Source organism: Nestor notabilis, unplaced genomic scaffold (assembly GCF_000696875.1).
Source record: "Nestor notabilis isolate BGI_N333 unplaced genomic scaffold, ASM69687v1 Scaffold35756, whole genome shotgun sequence".
NCBI classification, from domain to species: domain Eukaryota; kingdom Metazoa; phylum Chordata; class Aves; order Psittaciformes; family Psittacidae; genus Nestor; species Nestor notabilis.
This window is the reverse complement of record NW_009933947.1, coordinates 6174-32022: the sequence shown is the minus strand read 5'-3', so window position 1 is coordinate 32022 and position 25849 is coordinate 6174. Positions and strand designations below refer to the sequence as shown.

The 25849-nt window shown below is 37.7% G+C and overlaps 1 protein-coding gene across 1 annotated transcript; it reads right to left on the bottom strand.

Annotated features, from left to right (window-relative positions):
• On the bottom strand, positions 1-25849 carry ARFGEF2 (ADP-ribosylation factor guanine nucleotide-exchange factor 2 (brefeldin A-inhibited); the record flags this gene model as incomplete). Its single annotated transcript, XM_010017095.1, has 38 exons — positions 1-177; positions 1784-1901; positions 2880-3018; positions 3427-3595; positions 4284-4414; positions 4684-4798; positions 5042-5096; positions 5184-5322; positions 6117-6252; positions 6671-6800; positions 6907-7037; positions 7861-8021; positions 8778-8950; positions 9108-9259; positions 9939-10108; positions 10196-10236; positions 11408-11507; positions 12000-12147; positions 12837-12995; positions 13352-13480; positions 13669-13820; positions 14690-14861; positions 14955-15039; positions 15931-16136; positions 16724-16835; positions 17563-17764; positions 18272-18380; positions 19457-19596; positions 19819-19918; positions 20183-20417; positions 20967-21097; positions 21516-21661; positions 21946-22017; positions 22700-22919; positions 23340-23519; positions 24092-24238; positions 24927-25050; positions 25827-25849. Coding segments are annotated over 38 exons (5229 nt in total), but the record flags the coding sequence as incomplete, so codon positions are not given.

Here is a 25849-nt window from a genome sequence, read left to right as displayed (position 1 = left end):
CTACCATGAAGGTAAGTTCACCCCAGTTGTCCGTATCTGCTCCTCTGTTACGCAGATTTTGAACACAACACCTATACGCAGGAAGAACTTCCGCAGCACTGCTCGAAGCTCAGGAATCAGGTCAAACTGCATGATTTCACACAAGTATGGGTAATACATTGAAGCATGTGCCTTAAACTATTAGAGATACAAAAAAAAAAAAAAAAAGAACATTATGCTCAATTACTGTAGGAAAACACAGATTTTTTCTACGTACATGGCTACAGCAACTCGTTAAAGCACAAGTTCTCACCCAGGCAAAGGCCCTCCTGGGTGGCCAAAGGGCCAGCAAGCCCACTGTCTGTTTTCTGCAGCAGCCTTAGCAGATGCCTACAGGAAGCCACCCACTGAGCATGCACTTGGCAAGACTTCCCTAAACAGAGTCAAGACTGTTTTGTGGCTCAGGGATTGCTCAGGCTGGAGGTGGTAGCAGGGACTACTTGTAGAAACACCCACTTCTGGTGTTATTTTGTCCCAGCTGCCTCTTTAAAATAGCCATAGTACTTAAGAAAGCCTTCCACAGCTGAAGCAGTGCATGAAGAGAGATCTCTATTCTACGCGTATTTTGGGTTTGTTTACCCTTCAGTGACTTGCCATCTGCACAACTCTAATTCACCATCTCTCTTCCAGTATAACAATTATCAATCCTTTCCCTCTCTTCATGCTAATAGTGATTTTATGGGTGTCATTTTTATTTCTTTTCCAGGAAGAAGATAACTGAATCAAAGTCTAACCTACATACAGTTCCATGTATGGGAGCCAGTCTATACCCCTTTTTCCTGTTAAATTCTCTCAACCCTTTTCCAGCTCCATTACACTCCTTTTGATATGGGGGATCAGAACTGCAAACAGTATTCAAGATGCAAACGAATTTATACGACATGAATTTAAACAACAAAAAAAATATATTTCGTCCTCTAGTCCTTTCCTAATAATGCTCAGTATTAGTTACAGGGGAAGTTAATGGAAGACTTTCACCACAGAGCTTTTTCTTATAGAAAGATACTGGGACTGTGTACTAAGGAATGGCCAAGTTGCCATTGTACCTACAGAGTTAAGACTATTCTCACAACACACTGTAGCCTCAGGGGTATCACCGGATTGCTGCTACATGGACAAGCCAAGCCACCATAAATATCAGTAAACTGCAATAAAACATCTTAAACTTCACAAGAGTAAAGTGAAATTACACACTTTGCAATACAGGAAAAAGGGAAAAATACACTTTAAAAACAGAGGAAGTTCAATAGTATTGGAAAGTTAAAAAAAAAAAAAAAAAAGGAACTTCCAGAAGTTTCTCTGCACGTCCTAATGTAGTGAATATTTGCATTTGCCTTTTCCTCAAAAGGGCTTAGATCCCGAGTGCTATGTTTTGCCACCACTGTCAAGGAACCAGAACTGAGTTTTATAGTGGTGAAATTTACCTCTGCCCTTCTTGTGCAACTGTAATGCAGCACAAGTCCATCCTTTATTGCACATTCAATATGCTTTTATATGCAAGTTCTACAGTAATTCCATTAATGTTTCTATACAGCTGTGAATTGCATGGATGCAGCTTGATTTTTACAATGTAGAACTCTTAAAAAACCCAGAGATGTAACGACTGCTGTATTTCAAGGAGGTGCTGTTACGTGAGTAAGCAAACTGGCCACCTTGCATTATGGAGGATAAAAAAGACTGAATCTAACAGAAGCAGAAATGAAAAAATACCTGAACGCAGACACGACTTCCAGCCTGCTCTTACCTTCTCATCACTGATTTTTAGTGTTTTTGTTAAAAGCAACAGCAGGAGATTGGTCCAAGCTTCTCTGTGGCTTTCCGAGTTCACGGTAATAAAATATGCCAGGGCTTCACTGCATACACTGAAGAGACAACACAGTTCAAACAAACCATAAAGGAAACGCATAAAAAGATTTTACAACACATTTTTTGTCCTCTCATAGAGTATTTTGTTTCCAAGCAAGAGGCATTGCCATGTGAAGTCTTCAATTTCTTGCAGTAACTTTACTTAAATTTGTCTCCATGATTTTTCTGTCACAGATATTGGAACTAAAAATTTTCATGTTGTCAAAAAAGAACTGGGGAGTCAGAGATAGAAAGGAGTCTGATTTTCTCATAAACATTCTGTAATTAAAGTGTTGTCATCTTCAACCTGCCAACATTATTTCCAGATCCTTACACTGGCACAGCTTAGGAAAAAGCAATGGGAAAAAGAGTTCTCCCTTCACAACTAGACTGCTTATTAAAGATCTGCAGAGCTCAGCATCACAGATTAAAGAGGTATTACTATGGTATTAATAAATTTTTGTTCCTTGATGTAGACTGTCAACAGTTCAAGGTACAAACTGTAGAACTTAGTATGGCTTTTTTGGGGTTCCACTTTAACTGAAGGAGGAATGGAACCTTCCCTCTTACACATGAAAAGATTAGTATGTCCACAGATGCTGATAAATCAGAATGCTACTGAAATCCATTGCACTTGTGCCAATAGGGAGTTTAAGAGTTCTTCACATTTGATAGAGATTAATGCTCTGGACTTTTATGTACCAGCAGCTCCTCAAATAAAGGGGACCCCAATACCTTTTTATACTCATTTAGTGTAATTTTCTACATTCATCCATATTCCAGGTATACAGCAGCTTATACTGCACTCTGTATGCCTCTGAATAGCATTATGTACTCAGATGTGAAAAGCCTTTGTACACCACCACTTTTGTACATATATACCTCACATGTACCTTGCATGCTCTGCTCAGCAACTTAAACCAGAACATTTGTATCCAGGGATGCACCATAGTGACTGAAATCAGAAGGCAGCAGAACCAAGCTGATGCTCTCACCTGAGCAGCCGTTGCTGTATCGCATCCCAGGAGTCTCGACGGTTTTCATCCACATACATTCGAAAGAGTATTCTCAAGCAACAAGCCAAACTGCTGGTCTCTTGTTTTAAGAGATTGGGTTTTGATTTACCCTTGAACCCTAGAAATCAGTTACACATAGGGTGAGAGGGAACATTCGCATTTGTAGTTACTTGCCAAGAGGTGAAGTTTATCAACAATACCTCCACTAATGTACAATAATGATTTCTTGTCCAGATAGTATTTCCTCCTCCTTAATTTTAATTGAGACCTAATCTATTTATAAAGATATTTAACTACAGTGGTACCAACTGTGTATTTCTACTTTAATAAAAAAAGCAGATAATTTAGCAAACAGAATTACTCACATACCCAGGACAACATTATTAGGAAATAGACAAGTAATAAAAACATCCAACACTGTCAGATTAACTGCAGTGTTAATTGCAATGGTGTGCTTTTGTATCTCCATAGCTAAAGCTGTAAATGAAGCTCTGTATTTTTATCAAACTAAAAATAAAAGCCTCACCTGCTCTCCATAATACAGTTCGCTGCTCATAATTTGAATTAAAGGCTTTCGAAAATGAATGAGACTCTTGCAGACAATCTAGTAACTTAAAGAGGTGATGTGAGGACATATATTTATACATTCCTTGGTCTTCTGTGTCAATGTGGATATCTGCATCCAATGCATCTCGCTAAAGGGGTGAGGAGGAGGGAGGGAAGGAGGGAAAGGAGTGTCAATAGCATTCTTTTTATATAATCTTTAGTGACTTTTGATACTTCACAGACCATATACCATTAACTCCAGATTCCATTTTACACATAAGCAAAACATCAGTGCAGTATGACACAAAAAATTAGCCCTGTCAAATATCAGTTACACTCTTTTCAATAGGATCTTTTAAAGGAGAGAAGTTATGATCTATCCTAGTTATTGATAAGACAAAAAAACCCTCCAAAACCTGAAGGACAACAAGGGAAGAATTTTCATTATCAAGGCATGGAAAAGTCCTAGCAATACAGTATCAAACATTTCCTCTCCTGTAGGAGCTGAGTAGGTCTGCTAAATTCTGAAAATCATCAAGATGAACCACAAAAATAGTGCAAGTTTAAATGTGGCACATACCCATCTTTGGCTAATGTTACATTGCATTAATAATGGTCAATATTTTTAGCTAATTTAATTAGGAATTTAGCTATACCATCCTCAAAACACTACCCTGAATGCACAGCTTAAGAGCAGTGACACACACATTCTGGGTAGTGCTGAAAGTCAGAAATAGGGAGAGACTGTATAGTCTATTTTGTGAACACACTTCAGAGCATGCCATAGTCTTTGTATTTTTATTGCCACAACAAGGGTGTAAGTAAGTCTGACAATACCTGAGCTGCAGCCATGTGCTCAGCATCTTCCTTCTTGCTTGTTGCTGGATAGAACACTATGTTATCAATGGTCTGTATCAATTCCAGCTGTACCACACACTTTATAAGGAGGCCAGCAAATAGTTTCTGGTCTAAGGAAATGGAGTAACACAACTTTCAGAAGCAACTTATGACAATTCACTTAAAACAGGCTACGAAAACACTACGTTACCATTAGCATTTTGATATACAGCAATGTTGTAAATTATCTTATAAAAAGGAAATCTCTGCAAGGCATAAACACAAGTTGTACAGCTGTACCCAAAGCTTAAAGTGCCCCAGAACTTTCTCTAGAGAGCTAGAAAAATGGACTAAGAGCAGCTATGAAAATTTATTTAATAATCTTGAATGTTTTCCTTACTTGTATAAGGACCACCTTTCCAGCTTTCATCTGTGGGATTTGAAAATTGACTTTGTCCTCTTTCTGAAGCATTTTTATCCATGCTGCTTAAGGACTGGTGATCTAGGTCTACATCCTAGAAGAGAATGCAGAACAATTCTAGCAATCCGAAACACTGACTACCAAACAACTATAGGTTTTCAGATGCTGTCACTCATCTTAAATTCAAAGGCTTCCTGCAGCCATTCTTTATATCAAACACAAACAGATGTAAACTCCAGTGTTTGTTGTCAAGTGTATTTTCTACAGTAAAATATTTTGAAAACTAACCTAACACAAAACCCTTCAAGTTAGTTTGTTGCACTGAATTAACTCTTACCAAGTGTTTTTCACCTACATCTTCCTCCATTCCTGCAGGCCTCCAAGTCAGCAAGCTTCAGAAAGTAAGACAAAATAAAAATAGATAAATATTGATGCTCTGGAATCAGGTATTCGTATGAGAATTAAGTTTATGAACTTACACATGAGGAATAGTAGTTTTGAAGATTTCTAGCATACAATTGCATGTCTGTCCCCAGACTTCAGGGCTGAATTTCTGTCCATTTAGTATTACCAGGTTTTCTAGGCAGTTTGTACCTGAGCGAGCCAACTGCTCATTATCTAAGAAAGAAATATTCCAGATTTATCACATTCTACAGTATCAGTGAAATTAAACCTTCTGTTGCTGTCCCATTACACATTTTTACCAATACTGTGAAATTAATAGTATTAAAGCCAAATAAAGTGTATTAAAATAGTATCAAAGTTGGAACCTACTGAATAAGAAATAGCGTTTAAAACTAGACTTCATGAGATTGAAATCCAAACAGAGAAGACAAAGGACAGAAGAGAAGCAGAAAGGAAGGATATAGTGAGACAAATTAAGGAAAAACACCAATTAGAAACTCATAATTTCCTGAAGGTAGTCCCCCCACGTTCCCTGTTGGCAATATGCAGGATGTCAGGCATAAGAGTTGGAGCCCAAAAGAAAGCCCATTCTTTAGGAAGTCATATTTAAAAGTACTAGATGGTTTAGCAAAGGGAAAGGGGAAGAGGGAAACAAAAAAAAGAGGAAAAAAACCAAATCTGAATGCGTATGTGAATATATGTGTGTGTAAGTAAATGAGGTATTTTATCCATGCAGCCAAATAGATAAAGGCTGTTGGGAGAAGATTAATGCAACTCTTCAGAAGCTTTTGCTTTGTACAATAGCACTAGGAACAGAAGCACCATCAACAGAAGAGCTGCCTAAATGATTAAATAGAAGATGCTAGAATATTTAGGATAGTGCATTCATCTAGTACATATTGTCCTAATAGTTTTTACTTTTCCAAAATTCAGTTAACTTTCCCCTTCTTAATTCATGGTCATTTCAAAAAAATACATTAATCAAAAGACACAAGTAAATAAGCTACCTTGTTTTACACACCAGTGTAACTGTGCAAGTATGTCAGGAAGAAGGATCTCATTTAAAGCTTCATAAAATTGTGTAAATACATCACAGATTGCATAAAGTGCATGGTTGCATGTCGTGGTCATCCATTCAGATTTCTATGAAGAAAAAGAAGTCCTGTTTTTATGTGGAATCTTCTATGATGACAGCACTTAGCTTATGCTTGCCTGTTCAACAAAGGTCATGGCCTCTGAGGAGCAGAATTTAGATAAAACTAAAAAGCTTCACTACTGCAGATGTCTTGTCAGAAGCATTTAGTTGGCTACATGAATGCTGTTCAGAAAACTATACATTTTTACAATAAAGTGTGAATATACTCCTTGCAAATATTCAGACAGACAGATAGGTCACTGGATACTAAGACAATTTCATACATATCACAGAATATCATTATTTTTGGGACACTAAGTTGGAAATACAATGACAACACAAATAATACAAACTGCTGCTTTGATTGTTTGAGTTCTCAAAAAACCAACTCTAACATTTGCTTGCTTTTTGGGTTTTTGTTTTTACCTCTGTTTGTTGTTCAGGGAGCTTCATATTATCAAAAATGCGAAACACGATTCTGAACAGATCTTGCCACCAGTGCTTTTCAAAGGTATGGCCATAACTCTTCATTATTTCAAACATCACTGTTAAGCCTCTATAAACAAACCCACACAAGCAAAGGAGGAGATGTTAAATTGTGCACCTGTGGTCTCTTCATTAGCTGAATAATAATAATAGTAATAATAATAAAGCTTTATTACCTTGTTCGAACATCTAATTTGCATCGATTGATGATACAAGAAAGTTCAAATAAAATAGGAAACCATCCTCTGACCCATACTCTGTCCCCAGGAGCAACATTCATGTCATCACTTGTGTATTCTCTTAATACCTTGAAGATGGGCAGGAAAATAAGATTAAAAAAAAATCCTCAAAAATCTTTAAATCTGACAGATTTAGATACTACTAGTGGCACACAGAGACTTGAAAAGTTAACTTAGTTTCCTCCATGACACTCTTAATCCTGTAAAACATAAGTATAAATCTGAGACACAACTATTTGTGAAAATACTGGGGGGAAAAATACATGGAAAATAAGTATTTAAATCCATTTTATTTAAGTCCTGCTAAAGGCGTTACAAGTTGCAGAGGTTTGGAATTTAGCAAGCAAGTTTAACAGTGACAGGCAACAGTTCTATAAGTATAGGTAATAAGGAAATTTAAGCTTGGCATAAACCAGTTCATCGCTTTTCTGGCATATAGAATACAGCATGCATGTCTTGCAATGGCAACATGCAACTGCAATTGAATTCCAAGCTCTTTCCAGCATATATTAAATATTCACACAATAGACTGATGTAGAGAAATCTGTGTTGGTAACCAACTTAACTAAACATAATTAGGATGACACAACAAGAAGTATTATTTTCCAGGTCATCTTAACACTATTAGAACAAACCAACCAACCACCCAACTATTTCATTCAGTTATTTCAAATTTGGCCTGATAAGACTCAATTTTTTAGTTAGTCCTGGTTTCCTGCTTACATAATACCAGACTGACTCCTAATTCTGAATAAGCTTTTAATATACACACTTGTTGCTGGAAGACTGAAGTTTGAGTCCAAAAGCTCTTTCTTAGTTACAAGGTTAGTCTCAGTTTAACTGTAGAAGATAATGTGAGAATATACAAGGGTAAAAATTAAAACAAAATACCTGGGGTCTTTCTGAAACATATTTTGCACAATAGCGAATAAGTCTGATGGCTTCCATGCTGGTGTCCGGAAACGCAACGTTACAGGCAAACTCAGAAAGACATTTTACTGCATCCTGAAATGAGTCAATTGCTGCTGGAAAGTGCTGTTGGAAAATATTTGCTGTGAAGAACAAAACACACACACTTTTAGAAATTTATGGGTACTGACATCCACATAAACTGGCATTGAGCTAGATAAGTCAGCCATGGTGTATCACTACCGAATGGACAAACATGAAAGGCCCAGATCTTCTAGATTAAATGTGGGTTTACCTTCCCTTACACTTTTTCCCATCTCACCCCACTGCCCAAACTGGTCAGCATAACATTCTCTCAGGTTGGAGAACTAGCAATTTTATAATCTAGGATTATTTCATAGCTTCTTCTATGGTTCAGTTTCCTCCCACACCATACGCAACCCAAAGCTCCTAAAATATTTTGAGAAGTAATAGGAGTAAAGCTTGATGTTAGCTTCCTGCTGTGAATGAAGTTGCCTAAATATTCCTTAAATTATCTAAGCTTGTAATTATTCATATTCTGTAGCAAGAAAGGAAAACAAAATCAGTGTGGAAGATCATTAAATGCATTCCTTAATCCAAAACAACTTATTGTGACAGATGGGGCAGCATACAAGCTTACTGAATCTATTCCGAACTTCCAAAGTTCTGTAGCAGGATATATGTATCTAAGTCTTCCTGTCCATAGCAATCAGGAGATTGCTAGGGTAAGACCTAGCTGCAGAGTTTAAACAGTCTGCCTCAAAATCTTGTGTTTATTTACCTGAAAATATCAAAGTCTTATTCAGATAGGCCTTTTAAACCAGAGTCATAGCAGTTTAAGCTAATATGGGTACTCACATCTGACAAGCATTACTTACTAACTATGTGTGCTGTAGTTTGAAAGGCCAGTTCCACAATATTCCCATCATTGTCTGATGCTGCTTGATGGAAGACTGCAAAAATATTTTTCCAGCCTGAACGAATGTTACCAGCTTGAGAGTTCACCATCTGAGCAATGCAGCGTATTACCATGTCCCGAATAGTTGGAGATCTTAAGAAGAAAAAGGGAAGCAAGACTTTTCAGAAGCGGCACAACTTTACACAGGCACAAAGTAACTGTGCCACTTCCACGACAATCTAACCCACACCAAGTAGCATCTTTAAGTAGGACTAAAGCAAGCTAACACACAGAGTGCAGTGTATCACACCTGTTTTTCTTCATAATATGCTCAAAAGGCCTTAGGAAGTCTTTCTGGAAGCGGAAGTTGGCTAACTCTCCCTTCTCAAGAAATTTCATTGACAGCTGCCTTAATGAGTCTACTGCAAAGATGGCGACATCTTCATTAGGGTTACATCCAACCTAGAATGAAAACATACCTTCAAACACCAGCTAATATATTACTTATATGAGTAACAAATTCATCATTCAAGTTTCAAGTCAGTCTCCTAAAAATCAGTAGCACATTCTAGTTTTCAGATTTAGAAAAATCTGAAAATAGATTTAAATTTAGAAAAACATAGAAAATAGGGGGTTACTTTCATACAGGGCTTTCTCAGTCATTGGACCCAACTAAACAGATCCATGGATTTTGTATGCAACAAGTGCAGAACTATAACAGCCTGCTAGACACTAAAAAATAAATTTAGGTTAAAAAAGCTTAAGTTAATAAACTTAGGTTAAAAAATAAACTTAAGTTAAAAACAGTCAGTTTCCAACAGAAAATAACTATAATGCCAGGATCATCTGTATATATTTTACAGGAAAACTAACTTGGCATTTGATCAGAAGGAAAAGACACTGACATAAAGAAAACTTACATATACAAAAATAATGTAACGAAGTGATTAAAGATCATTCCCATAAACATTTCCCTTTCTATTTCTATGCTTTAGATTTTCAAATAGGTGCTTCCTTTAGATGCCTTTAATGGATATTTTTTAATACCACAACCTACGCCACTTAGAACATAAAAGGTAAAATCTGATTGAATAGGTCCTGCCATCCATGTACATTCTGTAACTTGATTTTAAAAAGATACCTTATTGAAGTGATCTCCAATCACATGCCAAATCCTTGACCACTGCAGCCTAATGCGGTTCATGTTGTAATAGGATATCTCCACTATCTTCTGCAGGCTGAACATCCGTGGGTGGTGTGGGGAAGCCAGCTCATCCATGGAAACAGCACACAGCCATCGGACAAAGTCAACTGAACATTAGAAGACACTACTGTAAGTTCAGGATGTTGTTACATTGCAAGAGTTCCTGTAACCCACAAGATGGCCAGCATACATACCAATTGCATTTCCATCCAGCCGTGTTGATCCTGTAAATATCCTACGGAACAAATAAGTTGCAGTTTTAGCTGCACGTCCACAAGAGTCAATCACATTTTACCACTGTAGGCAAATATCAGCACATCTCCTGGAGGTACTTTACAATCCTCCATGCCATAAAAGGCAACTGTTTTATTCTTACTCCTGGGCAGCAGTTCATGTCCTATCTCCTAGTCTAAGCATTCTCTTCCCTGCTGCAAGTCACAGTCTACTATGCCGCTGCCCCACTGCAAGCAACGGGCACAGGCTCACAATTTTATCCAGAGCAAGTAGTGCTGCAATACTCATTTTGGTGCCAGCATGTTAGATTTCATAGGCAGAATAAAGACATTAAGAAAGCTTTGCTGCAAGACGTCACTGGATGCAGCCATCTGCTTGACCTTTACATGGTTCAAGAATACCAAAGTTGTGGCTGTCAAAACAAATAGCAGACAGACTGTGGATGCACCATTGTCCCTTCTCCCTCCTCGAGAGTCTTGAGGGGAGTTCAGACCACTGATAGTGGTTCATATAGACCACTGGAAAGTGAAGAATGTTCCCAAATCTTTTAGACTTTGATATGGTAACAGATATATTTATGTAACAATGACTACTGCAAGTCTGAATGTATGATTCTATAGACTCGCCCAGTAGTTTCAATAACTATAAAAAAAGTCCCCTTCCAACACATGGTTTTTCATAGAAGCATCTCTTCAGACAACATTTTTAGGAGGACAGTTAAAGATACTGATTTAGACAAGAACGCAGTGACTAATAAATAAAGAGCTGAAGAACAGCAACTAAAGAAATGCTGAAATACTGACATTCACAAGACCAAAATTTAATAGGATAATAAACAGATCTGTAAACCAAAAATAGCTAAATACTGTAACACCAACCTAATTCTGGTCTCCACTAGCTTACTCCAAAAACACATGCATACAAACAGTGCTCCTTCTCACAATACACTACATTAGTTGCACTGCTATTTAATGACAATCTTTCATTTGTGAATATTACATGCCTAAAGAAGTCTACTTATTGTTTACAGAGAAAGCATCTAAGTATCAGCACCTGTCTCAAGAGAAACAGGCTTTGAGAACAAAAGCCCCTCTCAGAGTCTGCAAATGAAGTGAGGATGGTCAGTAACTTCATGTCACATTCTCCCAATAAAGAGATGATATTCCCAGTACCTGTCTACTGCTACCACTACACTCTGTGAACTGGTCTCTCCCACAGACTCTTGAATGCTCGCCATATGCCGTTTATCACCTCCACTTCCAACAAGGTTACCTGCAATAAAAGCCATTAAACTCCAGTATTTATCATCATGAAATCATGACTTTATATTAACCTCAACTTTATACAAGCAAAGACTAGTGACTACTGCTTCCAATTAGCTTGTAATTTATATGGAGCAGATGGTGCCTTTGCTAGATCTCTACCAGATTATTACAAAATCAAACATTCGGTAAGTAGTATGGGTTTTTTCCCCTTAGGGCATTGTGTTTTGACCATCACATTTATTAAGATGATATAATGTTGTTTATTATTAGATTGGAAATGATAAAATGTTATTTTAAAATATGATCTCTAGGTCAGACACAAGTGGTTAATGCTGGGCACAGCCGTTATACTCAGCATCATCACTGTGTATAGCATCAGCTCCAGAGTGTTTTCAAATGGAAATAAATATATTTTAATATCCTATAACATTTATCTCTCTTAGCCATCATACTTGATTTATACGTGCATCTTTGTGAAGTCCAAGATTATTAATCTCACCTAATCCCAGGCCCATGAACTCTTCCCCTCCAGATGCATAGCCTTTGATGCTTCCTTCCCTTTCACGTCCAGAGCCAGATAAATAACGAGTTTTCACTCCAGTTCCTATCAGTTGTGCTAGTTCCAGCTGGCTAATACATTTCAAGATCTAAAACCAAAAATATTTAAACATTGTGTTTCTGGAAACCATCATATTTTTATTCTTAACATGTATTTATACTTAATATTTATAACTTTCCCAGGTTCTCTAACATTTAAAACAACTTTGACAATGGTAACAGTTTTGATGTAGCTGAAACATTACTAATACAACTGGAAATAAAGTCAAGTGAATCATTCAGGATCACCAGCTGCCATGAATCATTCCAATACAAGAAAAAATAAACAGCACCCAGAAAGCCTAACTTGGATCTCTAATGGAGGAAACCTTTTTATAACTTCTCACAGCATCAACTTCCAAAGCTATAAACAATTTGGAGTCGCTCTTCGAGAGAATTCATTGTCCCAGGGAGGGGAAAAGACCGAATTACCGCAGCTACCACTTAGAGTAATGATGTTCCAACGTAGACAGTGAAAATGTCAAAATTGTGCCCTGCCATCAGCACAAAATTGACTTCCTTCTTACTCCCCCACATCATCCCTTGGACTGCAACAAGCATTAGTGATTGTATGCGTAAGCCAGATTCAAGAAATCTGTCACTTAGAGTACCTTTTGGCTTATATTGCCACGTAGCCAAAGAGTGATGCCACAGAACATAAAACAGCAGTAGAAGAATAAAATCCTGCAAGTTTTCAAAGGACAACAGAGTTGCACTAGTTAAACTAATCAAGATTTACCTCATGCCAAGAGTTTCCAAGATAGTTGCCATCTGTGTGAGCAACTGTAATAAGTGTCTTAATGGTATCTATGTTCTTCTGTTTCATTTCTGTAATACTGGAACTGGCAGTCAACAAGGAAAAGCGAGCTAGGGCCTGTACATAAGCATCTCGTTCAAGCTACAAAACAGAGAAACAAGCATCATAATCCAGTCCTTGTAGAGCTATAGAAAGCTACTTGTCCAGCATGCCTGCACAGTTTTCTAGGTATGTGGCACTATTAGAGCACTTTCCAACTGAAGGAGAGAAGGCAAATGCTCTTAATAGAAGACTCAGCAATAAAAGGAAAGCAGAGATGAAGAAAAGCTTGATGGTATATCAAGATCTTAAACTGAAACAGGGTAGTAATATTTTATTTTACCATTTCAAGCAAGTAGATGAGATGCTCCATTTTCTATGCATAAGCTTGTAATTCTTATCTACCTCCCAGAGGCTACACTGCCCTTAGCAAGCCCCATGCCAAATCTTACACAAACCTGCATTCCAAAGATACAGGCTATTCTGATTGCACAGCGTATTCCTTCCAAACAAAGGGATGCAACTTCTGTGTCATCACAGTTCTGCAAGCCAACACTGTAAGCTGCCAGCAGTGGAGTCCATACAAGCTAAAGAAAGGAAGAAACTAAGTTCAGAAGTCTATCAAGATTTTAGCCCAAAACAAGGTAACTGAAACCAAATATATCCGAAGAGTCCACCTGTTGCAGTACTTAACTCTTCAGAGTAGTTTTCCAATTTTTTTTTTCCATGCTTAAAACTCTTAGCAATGATGATACAAGGAGAACCTCATACTCACTTTGAACATGGGTCTGACGTGGTCCAGATGAGTGGCACTAGTAAAAGGAGCCTTTGCATGGCTTACTGCCTCCATGAGGGCTTTAGCTGTTTTAGCCATTTGCTCCATTTCCAAGTTGTACAACAACCTCCTTTGCTTCTCATTAGCTACACCTAAGGGGAACACCACACAGTTGCATTGGTTCCTTTTTTATATAAGAGTATTTCATGTCTTATATTGAGCATCACAAAATGTTAAAAATATTGCAAATAAAATCTGAATATAAAAATCTTCCCGAATGTTACAATTCAGGAGGCTCTCATACATTACAAGTAAGGAGTCTAGCACCTAAACCTACATCCCAACTTAAGACTTCATTCTATAGAAAGCAACTAATTCAGCCCTTTATTATATGCCACATGTTAAGACCTATCATTCAAGAAGCATACTCCATTAAGTCACTCTGCCAGCTATTCCAGGTAAAAGCAGAGTACAGCTAGGGATACTGGTTTCTAGTGTACACTAAACAGAGAAGTCCTCATTTGGTCTAGATGAGAACAGGTTACTAGAACATGATGAACTCTGATCTCTCTCTTTTTCAAACATTGTCACAAGGACTGTGGCACTTGCCAGCCTATGAACTATGACACACTACTGCCAGGGAGACAGAAAAAACAACCCAAACCAAAACCCCACCTGTTGTCTAGCACATGAAAACAAGTTTACTTGCAAAGTGCCACCTTCAGTTATTCCACCATTTCCCTCTCCGTTTAAAAATAAAACAAAACCCAAATATAGTTTCTAGGGCCTCTCTGCAATGGTGCCAGATGCACTTACACAGCTGTTTCCATCACAGAAGCAGCACTATCAAGTAATAACTGAGCCACCTTCATTCCCAATATCCGTGTTAGCCATTCTAAACGTAATTTATGTATCGCAAAGATGATCACAAACAGGGATCTGAACTCCATCATGCCACCCTGACAGTTACTGCAGTGGTTCAAGAGCACTGTGGCCTTTTCAGTTTCTAGTTCTCTCTTACTTGGTTTACTACTCTTGGTTGTAATTGCATATTCTTTTGTCTCTTTCATTGCAATCTTCTTTCCTTCTATTTCTTCATAGATTGTGGATAAATATTCTACTGGCAGGTCTTTACTGTCATTGATTCCTCGGTTCATTTTAATGTATTGCTCCTTTGTCATTTTATTTTTTACCTGTAAAAAAAGAAAGGAAGTTGCATATCTGATTTTGAACTCAGTTCCAGGGAAATTCAAACTTCTCCAAGTTTGGATTTTTTTAAATTCTACCTGTGGACTGTGCAAGTCTGTAGTCAGCATTATAATAGAGTAGGCCAAAACATAAGCAGTGTCAGCACTAGCAAATAGTGTTTGCCTAAGGGAGAGAAAAAACAAAACAGGTTTTTAAAGCCCTAATTCCTTAATCCATTAGTTCTATTTCTACCTGCAAAAAAAGTACTCAGAAGTGCTGTGCATTCAACCAAAGAGCTAACACAACCTAAAATTAGTCTTTAGAATCGCATGAAGCCCCAAGTGTTTTAAAATGCAAATAGAAAGGGAAATAATGTAAAAGCATCTTCTTCACAATTTTGAAAACTAACGACTGGAATTTTCAAGTGCATTCTCAAAAGAAATCCTTTAGATAATCCTACGAAAGCTGAAGAACAGCTTATTTTTCACTGCCAGGGTTTCATAAAGAATTACACAAAACCAACCCAGTGATGCACCAACTGGACTAAGGAGTAAGAACCAACTAAACCTGAACACGTAGCTAAATCTCAGTGCTAGTTTACTGCATTAGAAACAGTAGCAACACTGCCTACTTGATGTCAACTAACATATATACATCTTGTTTAGCATCTAACGGGCAAGCAAAAATGTGTAACATCTTATTAGCTATTTATGCCACGTATATTCAACTTTAGCAATTGCTACTGCTTATTACTGTTGTTTATACTTGAGTGATCTACATTTGTTTAAAAACTGAACAGCTAATACAGACACAATTTAACATACTTGGGGCTTCCTCTTCCAATAATACTCTCTAGCAAGTATTTGGGATTTAATGAAATGTCAGCATCAGTGTACTTTCTATCCAAATTTTCTATTTTGCCTAGGTTCAGCACCAATAACAGCAACAAAATGTGCTCCTCACAACAGCCTGTCGAAGTTCCTGACCTGAGCACATGTTGCATCTTGCCCCTAAGGGCCACAAACAATACAGCCCTTCTTCAGGCACTTATCCAGTACAAAGGTTTTGAATTACCGTTGGTTGCATTCAATATATCTAGCAGCAAACTTCTCCATTAATCTATCAATCTTCTGGGCTTCACCTGGCAGACGAAAACCTTCCAGAAATATACGGAGAGCAGAGACAAAGTCTTTCCCACAGAAATCAAGCTGGTCTACATAGGCATACATCACTTCCTTGTTAAACTTGTTGCTTTCCCCAAGAAATTCCCCTACTTGAGTCTGAAAACACAAGGAACAGTTATTACTGCGCAATCCAACTGCCAGCTTTGCAAGAAGGCTTATAGTACAAGAATTGCATAGCTATCAGTTTTGTAAGACTGATATGCTTCACTGAGCAGGCAGAGCAACCGTTAGAGGGATGGCAAGAAACCAGTGTCACTGGAAATGCCTTTAGTCTACATATTGTTGCTTCCTTCACTTCCCAAAGCAAGATGTTTTATTATTGTAGAGCCAAGGAAAGCTGAATTGCACCCAATTTCACATGCAGTAGAGAATGCTTTGCCACTGCAGTACATGATATTCCTTTGCTGGTAAAACAGCACTAATACAGGTATAGATAAAATGCATGTTCTCATTTATGGGGAATCCCTCCAGCACTTTATTGTAAGCACAACTACTTTACTAAAAAGGCTGGGACAGGAAGTAAATAGAAAGTACCATTGTTACTAAATACCTTCATTAGAACCCTTATGCTTTCAGCTGCATATTAACGAAACAGGAACTAAAGAGATAGTGAATACAGACATCAGAAGACAGGAAGATGGTGATGTGGCAAGAGTATTTTATTAATTATAATGTAGTCTTACAGAACAGAGGCGCTCTTCTTGGTGCAAAAATTGTGCAATGTCCTCTGCCGTAGTGCCAAGCATTCCCTGCTCCTGAAGGTATTGTATTCCTCTCTTTGGCTTTTTATTAAACCTATTCAGACAAAAACATGGGGAAATTGAGACATACAACTGAAAAAATATCACACCCTATAAAATGTTAGTTTTGCAGACCCGTTATAAGCCAAAGAGTAACAGCACAGAATATTTTTCTTTTTCTAGTTAGAAAAAAGTCAAAGAATGTTCAACTAATGTCTTAACCATATCACACCATAGGCTACATCCCATAAGGTACATTCAGTTGCTGATAAGCTTAAAAGTTATTGCTGGAAAACTCACTGAAAACCTGACCCTTTTAAAATACTAAAACTTAAGAGACTTCCCATTAAATGTTAAAAATGCTGCTTTCAAGACCTTTTTATAGCATTTATAGACAAAATCCTCAAATTAAGGAAGAGGTAAAGCAGAGCTGGACAAGGACTTAATTCTCCAAAGCATTTCAACAAAAGACAACAAATGATGTAAGAGCTGTAAGCTGCCTGCTCCTATCAATTTCTCTCTAGGTATACACACACTTTCCTCTCTTGTGCAGCTGAACCAGCACAAGTGAAAGCTGTGAAACCACCTTTTACTCCACTTTAGATTTTATCAAATTCTTTGTAACTACAATAGCCTCCAGTGTAAGCTTTTGACAACAGCAGACAAGTGCCTTCAGCATTAAGATCAATTTTTAAGCGTCCCTACAGGTCTGACTCTGTAAAAAACATAACAATATGGTTGTACAGAATAGTGAACTTCTATTTTCTTGTTATGAGACTCACAGTTCTATCCCATGTTCAATTATTTCCTTTTGTTGCTTGATGACTTCAAATTGCTCAGGATCATCCTGGACAGCAGTCTGAGTACCAACACTTCCAACTCCTGATGAGACAGTGGAGTCCAAGGAACTGACGCTACTCCGTCTCCCTCCACTCTCAAGGCCTTTACCTTCAGCCATTTCCTGTTCAGATGGTTTATATGAACCTATTTATAAAGAGGGTGAGACTTCAGTCATCCTGTTCAGTCAAAAGCTTTTAGTTATAGTACTTTTTAGTTGAAACATATGAATCAATAGTCTTATCTTACCACGTCTACTTTTTGGCAGTCTACACTACATGAAGGTGCTATATTGATGCAAATCTAAAATAATTCATAAAAGGCAGGAGAACAGCAGCAGCCATGGAGAAATTCTTGCATTTCAACTTAGGAACTGCAAGATTTGTTAGGTTTTGTTCTGCATGAGCCAGCTTTTATAGTGTAGCCAATGGCCTGGCTAAAGCTCTTAAACAGAATCTGGTTATTTGAACCAGACACTTGGAGTGCTGGTTATTGCAACAGCATTAACAATTGTTCATAAAACTCTTAACCCGTATAAGTGAATTGTTATGTAAAAACCTAGCATCCACGCTTCTGAACAGCTTCTAAACACTGAATAAACACAAGGGCAAACTTATTAAGGGAATTAGTCTCTCCATAAAGAAACAACCTTACCCAAGCTAGCCTGATGATTGGGGTTCACATAAAGGTCTTTGCTCCATTCTACCATACATTTTAAGATAGAAACCAAACATTCAAGACCTTTTTTCCTCAGGCTTAGAGACTAAAGAAAAAGACAACAACAACAACAACAACAATTAAAAAAATGCCAAAGAACCACCAAAAGACAACCCGACTCCCCTCCCCCATATAGGTATACCAACAAGCTTTTAGAAAACATAACATGACACCATTCAAATCTTAGGAAGTTTGTCACTTGGAGAGAAATCTATTGGTCATATGAAGTTTCTGCCCCTTGACCATTTAGGTTGGATACATCTGGGCCAAAAGCAACCATAACCATACTGACACCAGAACACATTCCAGCTGCTTTAAGCAGATGGTCTATTGATAACTGATGAGTACAACCAAGGGGCAAACACCAAATCCTAAATGCAGCCCTTTTGTCGTAGGAATGATTATGATGATCCAGTGTGTCTCTATAGTGTCAGATCCCTCCACAAGAAAAATAAAGAGTCTTACTACCTTGACTGCACAGTAAACAGTTCTATTCAAAATCTGAACAAAGGTGTCCTGGGTTTTACTCCCATTTTCAGATCAAAGAACCACAGTAGAACATTGAAACAATTCCAGTCAAAGGTGTGAGGTGCCCTCAGTTCTGAGACCAACCCTAGCACAAAGTTCACTTCAGCCCTGAAAGCCATTAGGCTAGAGACATAGTGCTGCAGGACAAGGCCAACATCAGAATACTCTGTTCTTGCTGAAAGCAGTCTGTACTCCACCCTCCCTCTAAGGACTGGGAAAGTTGAATTCAAAAACAAAATACTTGTGGAGATATGGCACAGAAAGTTTGTACAAAGCAAATACAAGTTGAAGGTACTGAAATAAAAGGTGCAGAAGAAAAGCCATTTCAGTAAGGCAGAGGAAGGCTCATCTGATTCTCTCTCCCACAGCAGCCCAACAAAATAGCCCAGAACAAGCCTAGTCTCACAAGCATCAAAATCACCAAGGAAATTAATCCTACTGCTTCAGCATCCAACTGCAAACTAACCAAGTAATAAAAAGTAAGTAACATCAGTAGGTTACAGACTGGAAACCACTGGAAGTATCAAAGATGATGCAGAGACAGCACCATTTATGGAAAATACAGTACTTTTTCTTCAAAGCTGTTTTTCTTACCTGTAAAGGTGTCATTCCCAACTCATGCCCACTTCGTCCCTGTGCAATTTTGGACAAATCATTTACAAGGCGCTCAAATATATTAGCAGCGTTTAAATCACAGTCATAGTTAACATAAATATCCACTACACACTGAGCATCTGGAAAACAAAAGGAAGTGTGAGTATTAGGATTCAGTGTAACTGCATTTTTAAAAGGATTCAGCCAGTTGGAGCAGGCAGTGGGGACAAATCCAGATATTTAAATCCAAATGCTATGGGATTCAGTTTTTCACACTTAAACATTATCTATGGCATTTGTCTACGCAATAAGTTTCATCTGCTGCCAGAGGAAGTGACTGCTTTCCACAACAATGGCAATACCTGCACAAATCCTAGTTAAAGTCTGAATCACCATCCATTTGTGTTCAAAGGAGCTTGAAGAAGTCTCTAAAATATTCAGGAAGATCTCTTTGAAGAATACCTGCAAAATAAATGAAGTAAAGGACTTAGTGATCTGAAGCTTATTAGAACCATATCAGTGTACAAATCCATTTCTATTCACTAATTTCTCTTGAAGAGTACCATCCCATGCATATTAGAATTTGAATATAATAGTAACATACTAGTTTAGTAAGCAAACAAAACTAAGACATTAACTTGTAAGTTCCAGTTATCTTTTTATCATTGTAGTAGTTTTATTTGAGAACTAGAGCATCATACAAATTATAGATAAAAAGTCTCTCACCTCAATCTGCATTTTTAAATGGGTCTTAAAATTTGAAAGCAGCGTGAGAAAGATGGCAAGAGAGAGCTCAAATACATCAGGAACAGACGAGACTCCATTTTTAGATAATGCTACACAAAGATACTGCTTGATTGCATTGATGAACATTTCATGTGTCCTGAAAACTGGACCAGCATTCTGCAGCACTGAGAGAAGAAGCTGCAGAGACACTATCTTAGAACGCAGTTCATGGGATCTAGAAAAAAATTCAACATTAAATATATTTTTATTGTGTTTCTGAATACATACCTGTATTTAACATGAGCGCTATAGCACTTGTTCCCTGTCAACAAGAAATGAGTGCTATTTTAATTCATTTCAGTGGGGAGGGGGCAGGAGGGGGGGAAATTAGCCTGCAAGTGATTTTGGACAATGTCCACCATCTTAATTGGGAAATTTTCCAGGAGTATTAACATCTTAGACTAGGATAATAAACATCTTAGAGTAGGATAATAAAACCCAATGCTACCGAGAAGCATTCCCTCAACTCCCCCATCAAAAGCATCACAAATACTACAGTCAAGGCCACTTCAACTGATAAGATTAATAAACCCATTACACAAAGAAACCCTCAAGTATTTAATTTTTTAATAATTTGAAGCAAATTTCAATCCTAGATTTATCAAGGTAACTAAAACAGGGCCTGACAGGTGAATTTTGAATACCTGCTTTACTCTACAACAGCTACTTAACTATCTCCAAAAGCTACCTGTAGAGGACAATGTAATAAATAGTGTCTCATTACTTGGGATCTGGTGGTCCATCACCAAGTGGTTTCATGGACAGTTTGCACAACGATCTGAACACAAGGAAGGCATCCTTTTGTAGTACATGGGAAAACCTGGCAGCAGCTTGATGTCCAGATACATCTGTTTCCTTGAGAGCAAGAAACACACAAATTAGATCCTCAGTCAGACAAAAGAAGGAAGCAATTAGGAAGATTCCACAACTCCTTTGAGGATTATCTACAGATTTAAAAAAAGATACACTTGGCAAAGTTTAAACTAAACCTACACAGGTCTACAAGCTATCCAGATCTTTTCACACGTGTTAACTGACTCCTCCCCTCTGCCACCAACCCTGTAACAAAATACAACCAACATAACCAATTCTAGAATAGTTGTTTTCATTATCTACTTAAATTGCAGTTGCTGCTTCAGTTTTCGAACCCGAGTGGGACACATACATTACAGCTTCTGTTCCTTCCCTCTCTGATATCCCACTGTATTGGCTGGCTTGATAAACACATTTCTTCTTTCCTAAATATACGTTAGCATCCAGTGAAGTTACTTACCAGATTATCAGTGGAGGAAACAGACCGCCCATCATCTGGAATCCCATTTGTTTGTACATTTTCATTACTAGAGCCAGAAAGAATATCTGCAGTCTCTAATGCAGGTAGAGCCTTCACTGTTTCTGTTACCTGCTTTTCTTCAGCCACTAAAGGGGAAAAAGGAAAACTGATTAAAATCACCAGCTGAGCTTATTTTACCCCATGACTTTGTGAAGCTCTACAATCAAGTGGGACAGAAGCAGCACTGGTAAGTAGAAAGTTTATTAGCTACCAGCAAAAGAATAATATTGAAACAAAAACATATTCTTCCTGCTTAGGTGTTCTTGACAAAATACTTACTACCAAAAAATAACATCTATGCTTTTATATTCACAGGAATAAAAGGTTGTCAATACACAAGCATCTGTTCTATTTTAGGAGATTTTGTTACCTTTCACAGCTGACTTGACCACATCTTCCAAGATGCCTTTAACCATTTCCTTTCCTCCATCAGTTGTGTCCTCTAATGAAACACACAGAGATAATTTTGAATTTAGTACTTTTTTTTTTTTTTTTTAAGGAAGAAGATTAAAAGGAGAAACATGACAGAGGCAGAAAGGTTAAAAATGATAGATTTTCTTTAGAAGTCCTCTAAAGCCACTTCCAAGAATCATACAAATATACTCATTGATGTTATTTCCATTATTTAAATTAAAGCACTGATATTTTTAATGCTGTGATTTTGTCATTTGTATTTATCAAGTGTTACAAACTTCTGGTTTTGGAATATCCTACATTCCCAATTTGGAAACAGTATATGCTTATGATAAGGTCTTCATGATACATATTATTTTTACCATAGGACTTCAATTACCTCAAAGTGATTCTGTCACTCCCCATGAACTGCTATTATTTTCTTCCTTTTCTTCCCTCTATCAACCTAATCAAGTCTAATTCCATTATAACTCTAAGTAGATAAACCATATATAGTTTTACTAGAACTCTAGGGATAACATGAGCCTTTCTTCAACAGCTATAATAGAGACACGAGCTAAGGAATGGCCTGTATATTCTCAATAACTACTAAGAAAGCCAAGCATGATTTGAGCCAATCACCCCAGTCACTTCTTCCCAAGGTAGCCTAAAAGAGCATTTTCCAATAGAAGGATTGTAACTGAAAATAGGAGACACACCCCATTACTCACCTGATGATGAAAGAGTCAGATCCTGCTCCAGCTTCACATCTCCATTTTCCACCCTCTCAGGCTCACCATTTGTTAGTTCCACACTTACAGGAACAGTGGGTTTGCCTTCCTGATAGCTGTGCTTTAACTGACCCATCTTTGGAGACTTGGACACTGCTTGAATTGCAGGAGACTGGGATTTCTGCTGATTCGTTTTTTCTACTTCTCTGGATTCTTGTATCTTGAAAAAACAACATGAAGAAGTTAATCTAAGGTACAAAACATGGTAAGGGAAAACAGATGTCTGTGATGACTGATGTTCCTTTGGGAATTCACATGTTAACAAGAAAGAAACAGTGAATATGTAATCACTTGGCCAGTCAAATTAAGAAGATGCACTTCAAGAAGCTTATTCTAAAAACATCCCATCATTTGTTTATACAAAGCCACTGGCAGAAACTACAGTGTGAAACCTTGTTATAGCACTAAGCTTCATGGTTTAATCAGTCAGTATGATTCATTGCAGGATTTAACAGAGGTTTTTGAAATTACAAATCAATAGATATCCAAGTACAATGCAGACCCATTAAAAATAAGAAAACTTTTCTGTTCATTTGTCAAGCCTAAACATTTGAGATGAGCAAAAGTAACAGTTACTTACAGCTTGGTTTTCCATCCGGGTAAAAATGACATTTAACATCTGTGTAAGGGTAGCTTTGGCAGTTGTCTGATTAATAAGATTTTTACTGGCCAGATAGATGTTGTAGCAGGTTCTAACAGTCTGAAGAATTGTTCCTTCATGAATTTCTATGTACGGAGATGTTACTGCAGTGAGGAGAGCCTGAAAAGGTCCGTAACACAGTAAAAATTAAATCTAAGCAAACAGGCAGCAATACACTTCATGCAGGGCTTCCATAATGATCAGTGGGTTTGTTATGAAACACGTATCTGTTCATAAGGTACTAGTATGCCTTGTTGAGAACATACACTGCAGATCCCTCTAGAAAAACAGACAGGAGAGCAGAAAGGCTGGAGCAGCAGTCCATGATACTACATCACAGTTAGTGCCTTCAGTTGAAGGCTGGTAGCAATTCATTGGCTTAATGAACATGGACATTACTAGCCTAGATGAAGAACATCGAGCTGTCTGCAAGTTAGAAGTATCCAGGCCATGGCTTATCCCAGAAAGAAGGACAAATTATCCCTTATTCTGCATCACCAAGAGGAAATACATTTCACATGCCAATTCTGACCTGGCGACAGCCTCCCTGAATTCAATGACACGTGTAACAAGGTAAGAAATGAAGAAACTGGGCCCTAAGTAACACTTCCCATTATTTTATTTTTCCCATTACAAAATCAAAGACAGAGAAAGCAAATCAATATTGTACCAAAATAAACCAAATAAAATACCTTAATTATCTGCAGCTGTACTCCTTCATCTGTTTGAGGACCCTGAAAGCAATTGCAAATGGTTTCAACTATTCGGTCAATCAGCCGTTTTCCAGGAGCTCCGCTATCTGGAGCATTGCCAGTGATATGTCCATATGCAATGAGTTTCTAGACAGAAAGAATACAGGTTAGACAATCACAAATACAGTTAAGTACAGCATAAAAAAGAGGTTTTAGCCAGCATACCTCACTTAACCAGTTTTAACACATATATTTAATACCCTTAACAGTCTGGCTACCAGATACTCGGACTGTTCATGCATCTGGTCAAACAGATTTAGGAACTTATACATAAGCTTTTCCCATCCATGCCATTTCTTATTGCCATAACCAGAAAGAATTTTTATGCATCAATCTTTACACCTATTCGTAACAGATAACTCTTCTGCCCAAGTAGTTAGCTGAGATAAAGTTGCATTTGTTGTTTAAGAATCTAAGGACAAACAAGGTAGAAGGATTTCAGAGTCTGACCTCCCATCTACAAGAAACACCATGGTAAATACTCCTTTTAGAGCACCACAGATGAAATACTTCTACTGAATAATGTAAGCATTCATGAGGTTCAATAAAGGCTTACTTCACTGTCAGCATTTCTGATTATGAGAGGACCCACTTTCAGCCAAGTCTGATGGTAACCTATTTTGTGTGGTTTAGGCATCTAGATAGCCACAGTGGGCATCTGCACAGCTGTGTGCACTCTGGACAGCGTTACTGCTTCACTCCAAGAATGCACACAGGCTGTTTGTAATTGCACGTTTCTCCTTTTCACTCTGCCAAGTTTAAACAGAACACTTACCTGTAAACAATCCAGTGAAGTGCTGACAATGCGTGGAGACTTTGACTGGCAGGCTAGTTCAAAGGGAAGGAAATATTTATCTGCTTCAATGAAGTTTGCTTTTGGTGGAGCAGCAGTGCCTTCTCTAGGTCAGATAAGAAGAGTTATTAATTTTTCTAAACACGTGTATCACAGCAAACCACGCTTCCTTCTTTTCCAAATTTGAAGCTGAATGGCACATGGCAGGAGACAAATGCAATGCAGGTTTCTCTCACACATACTTTCTCAAAGGATTTCCCAACTTTCTTAAAAAAGCCACACAAAAACCACTTTACATTTATTTCTATTGCATCTCCTCTTTTTCATGTGTTCTTCAACTCTTTCCTTGCTACACTCCAACACTGTCCCACTACCTGAAATACTGGGGAACTCTACAACTCAAATGATAAATCTATCAAAGTTATCCTGAATTAATTAAACAGGGCTTACATAAGGGATACTAAGCCAGCAGAGACACATTTGAGGGCTCATTTTAAAATCATAGAGTGCTGGAAGAGTGTTTTAAAAATGTATTCTAGATCTAGGTACTCAAGAGGATATACTATTGAACAGGGGACACCTACTGCTCTTTGTGATTTCCTATCAGGCTATATTAAGCCCAGTAAAAGGAAGTGGAAAAACTAGCAGCTTTTAGAAGTTTTGCAATTTTTCCCATAGTGAAATTCAGAGGCAGTTATGGCTTGAGGACCCATAGCCGCAAACATTGTGTAATTGGAACACATGGGCCATATGTTTTTGTCAGATAAGTGTGTAACTGAGTATTCACAAACTCACTCCTGTAATGTATATGCACTCTTAAATTTCCACAATCAAATTATTCCACTTGCTGTCTTCACACAGTTTTCAGCAATTAATATTTACCTTTGCTTTTCCAGCTCAGTTTT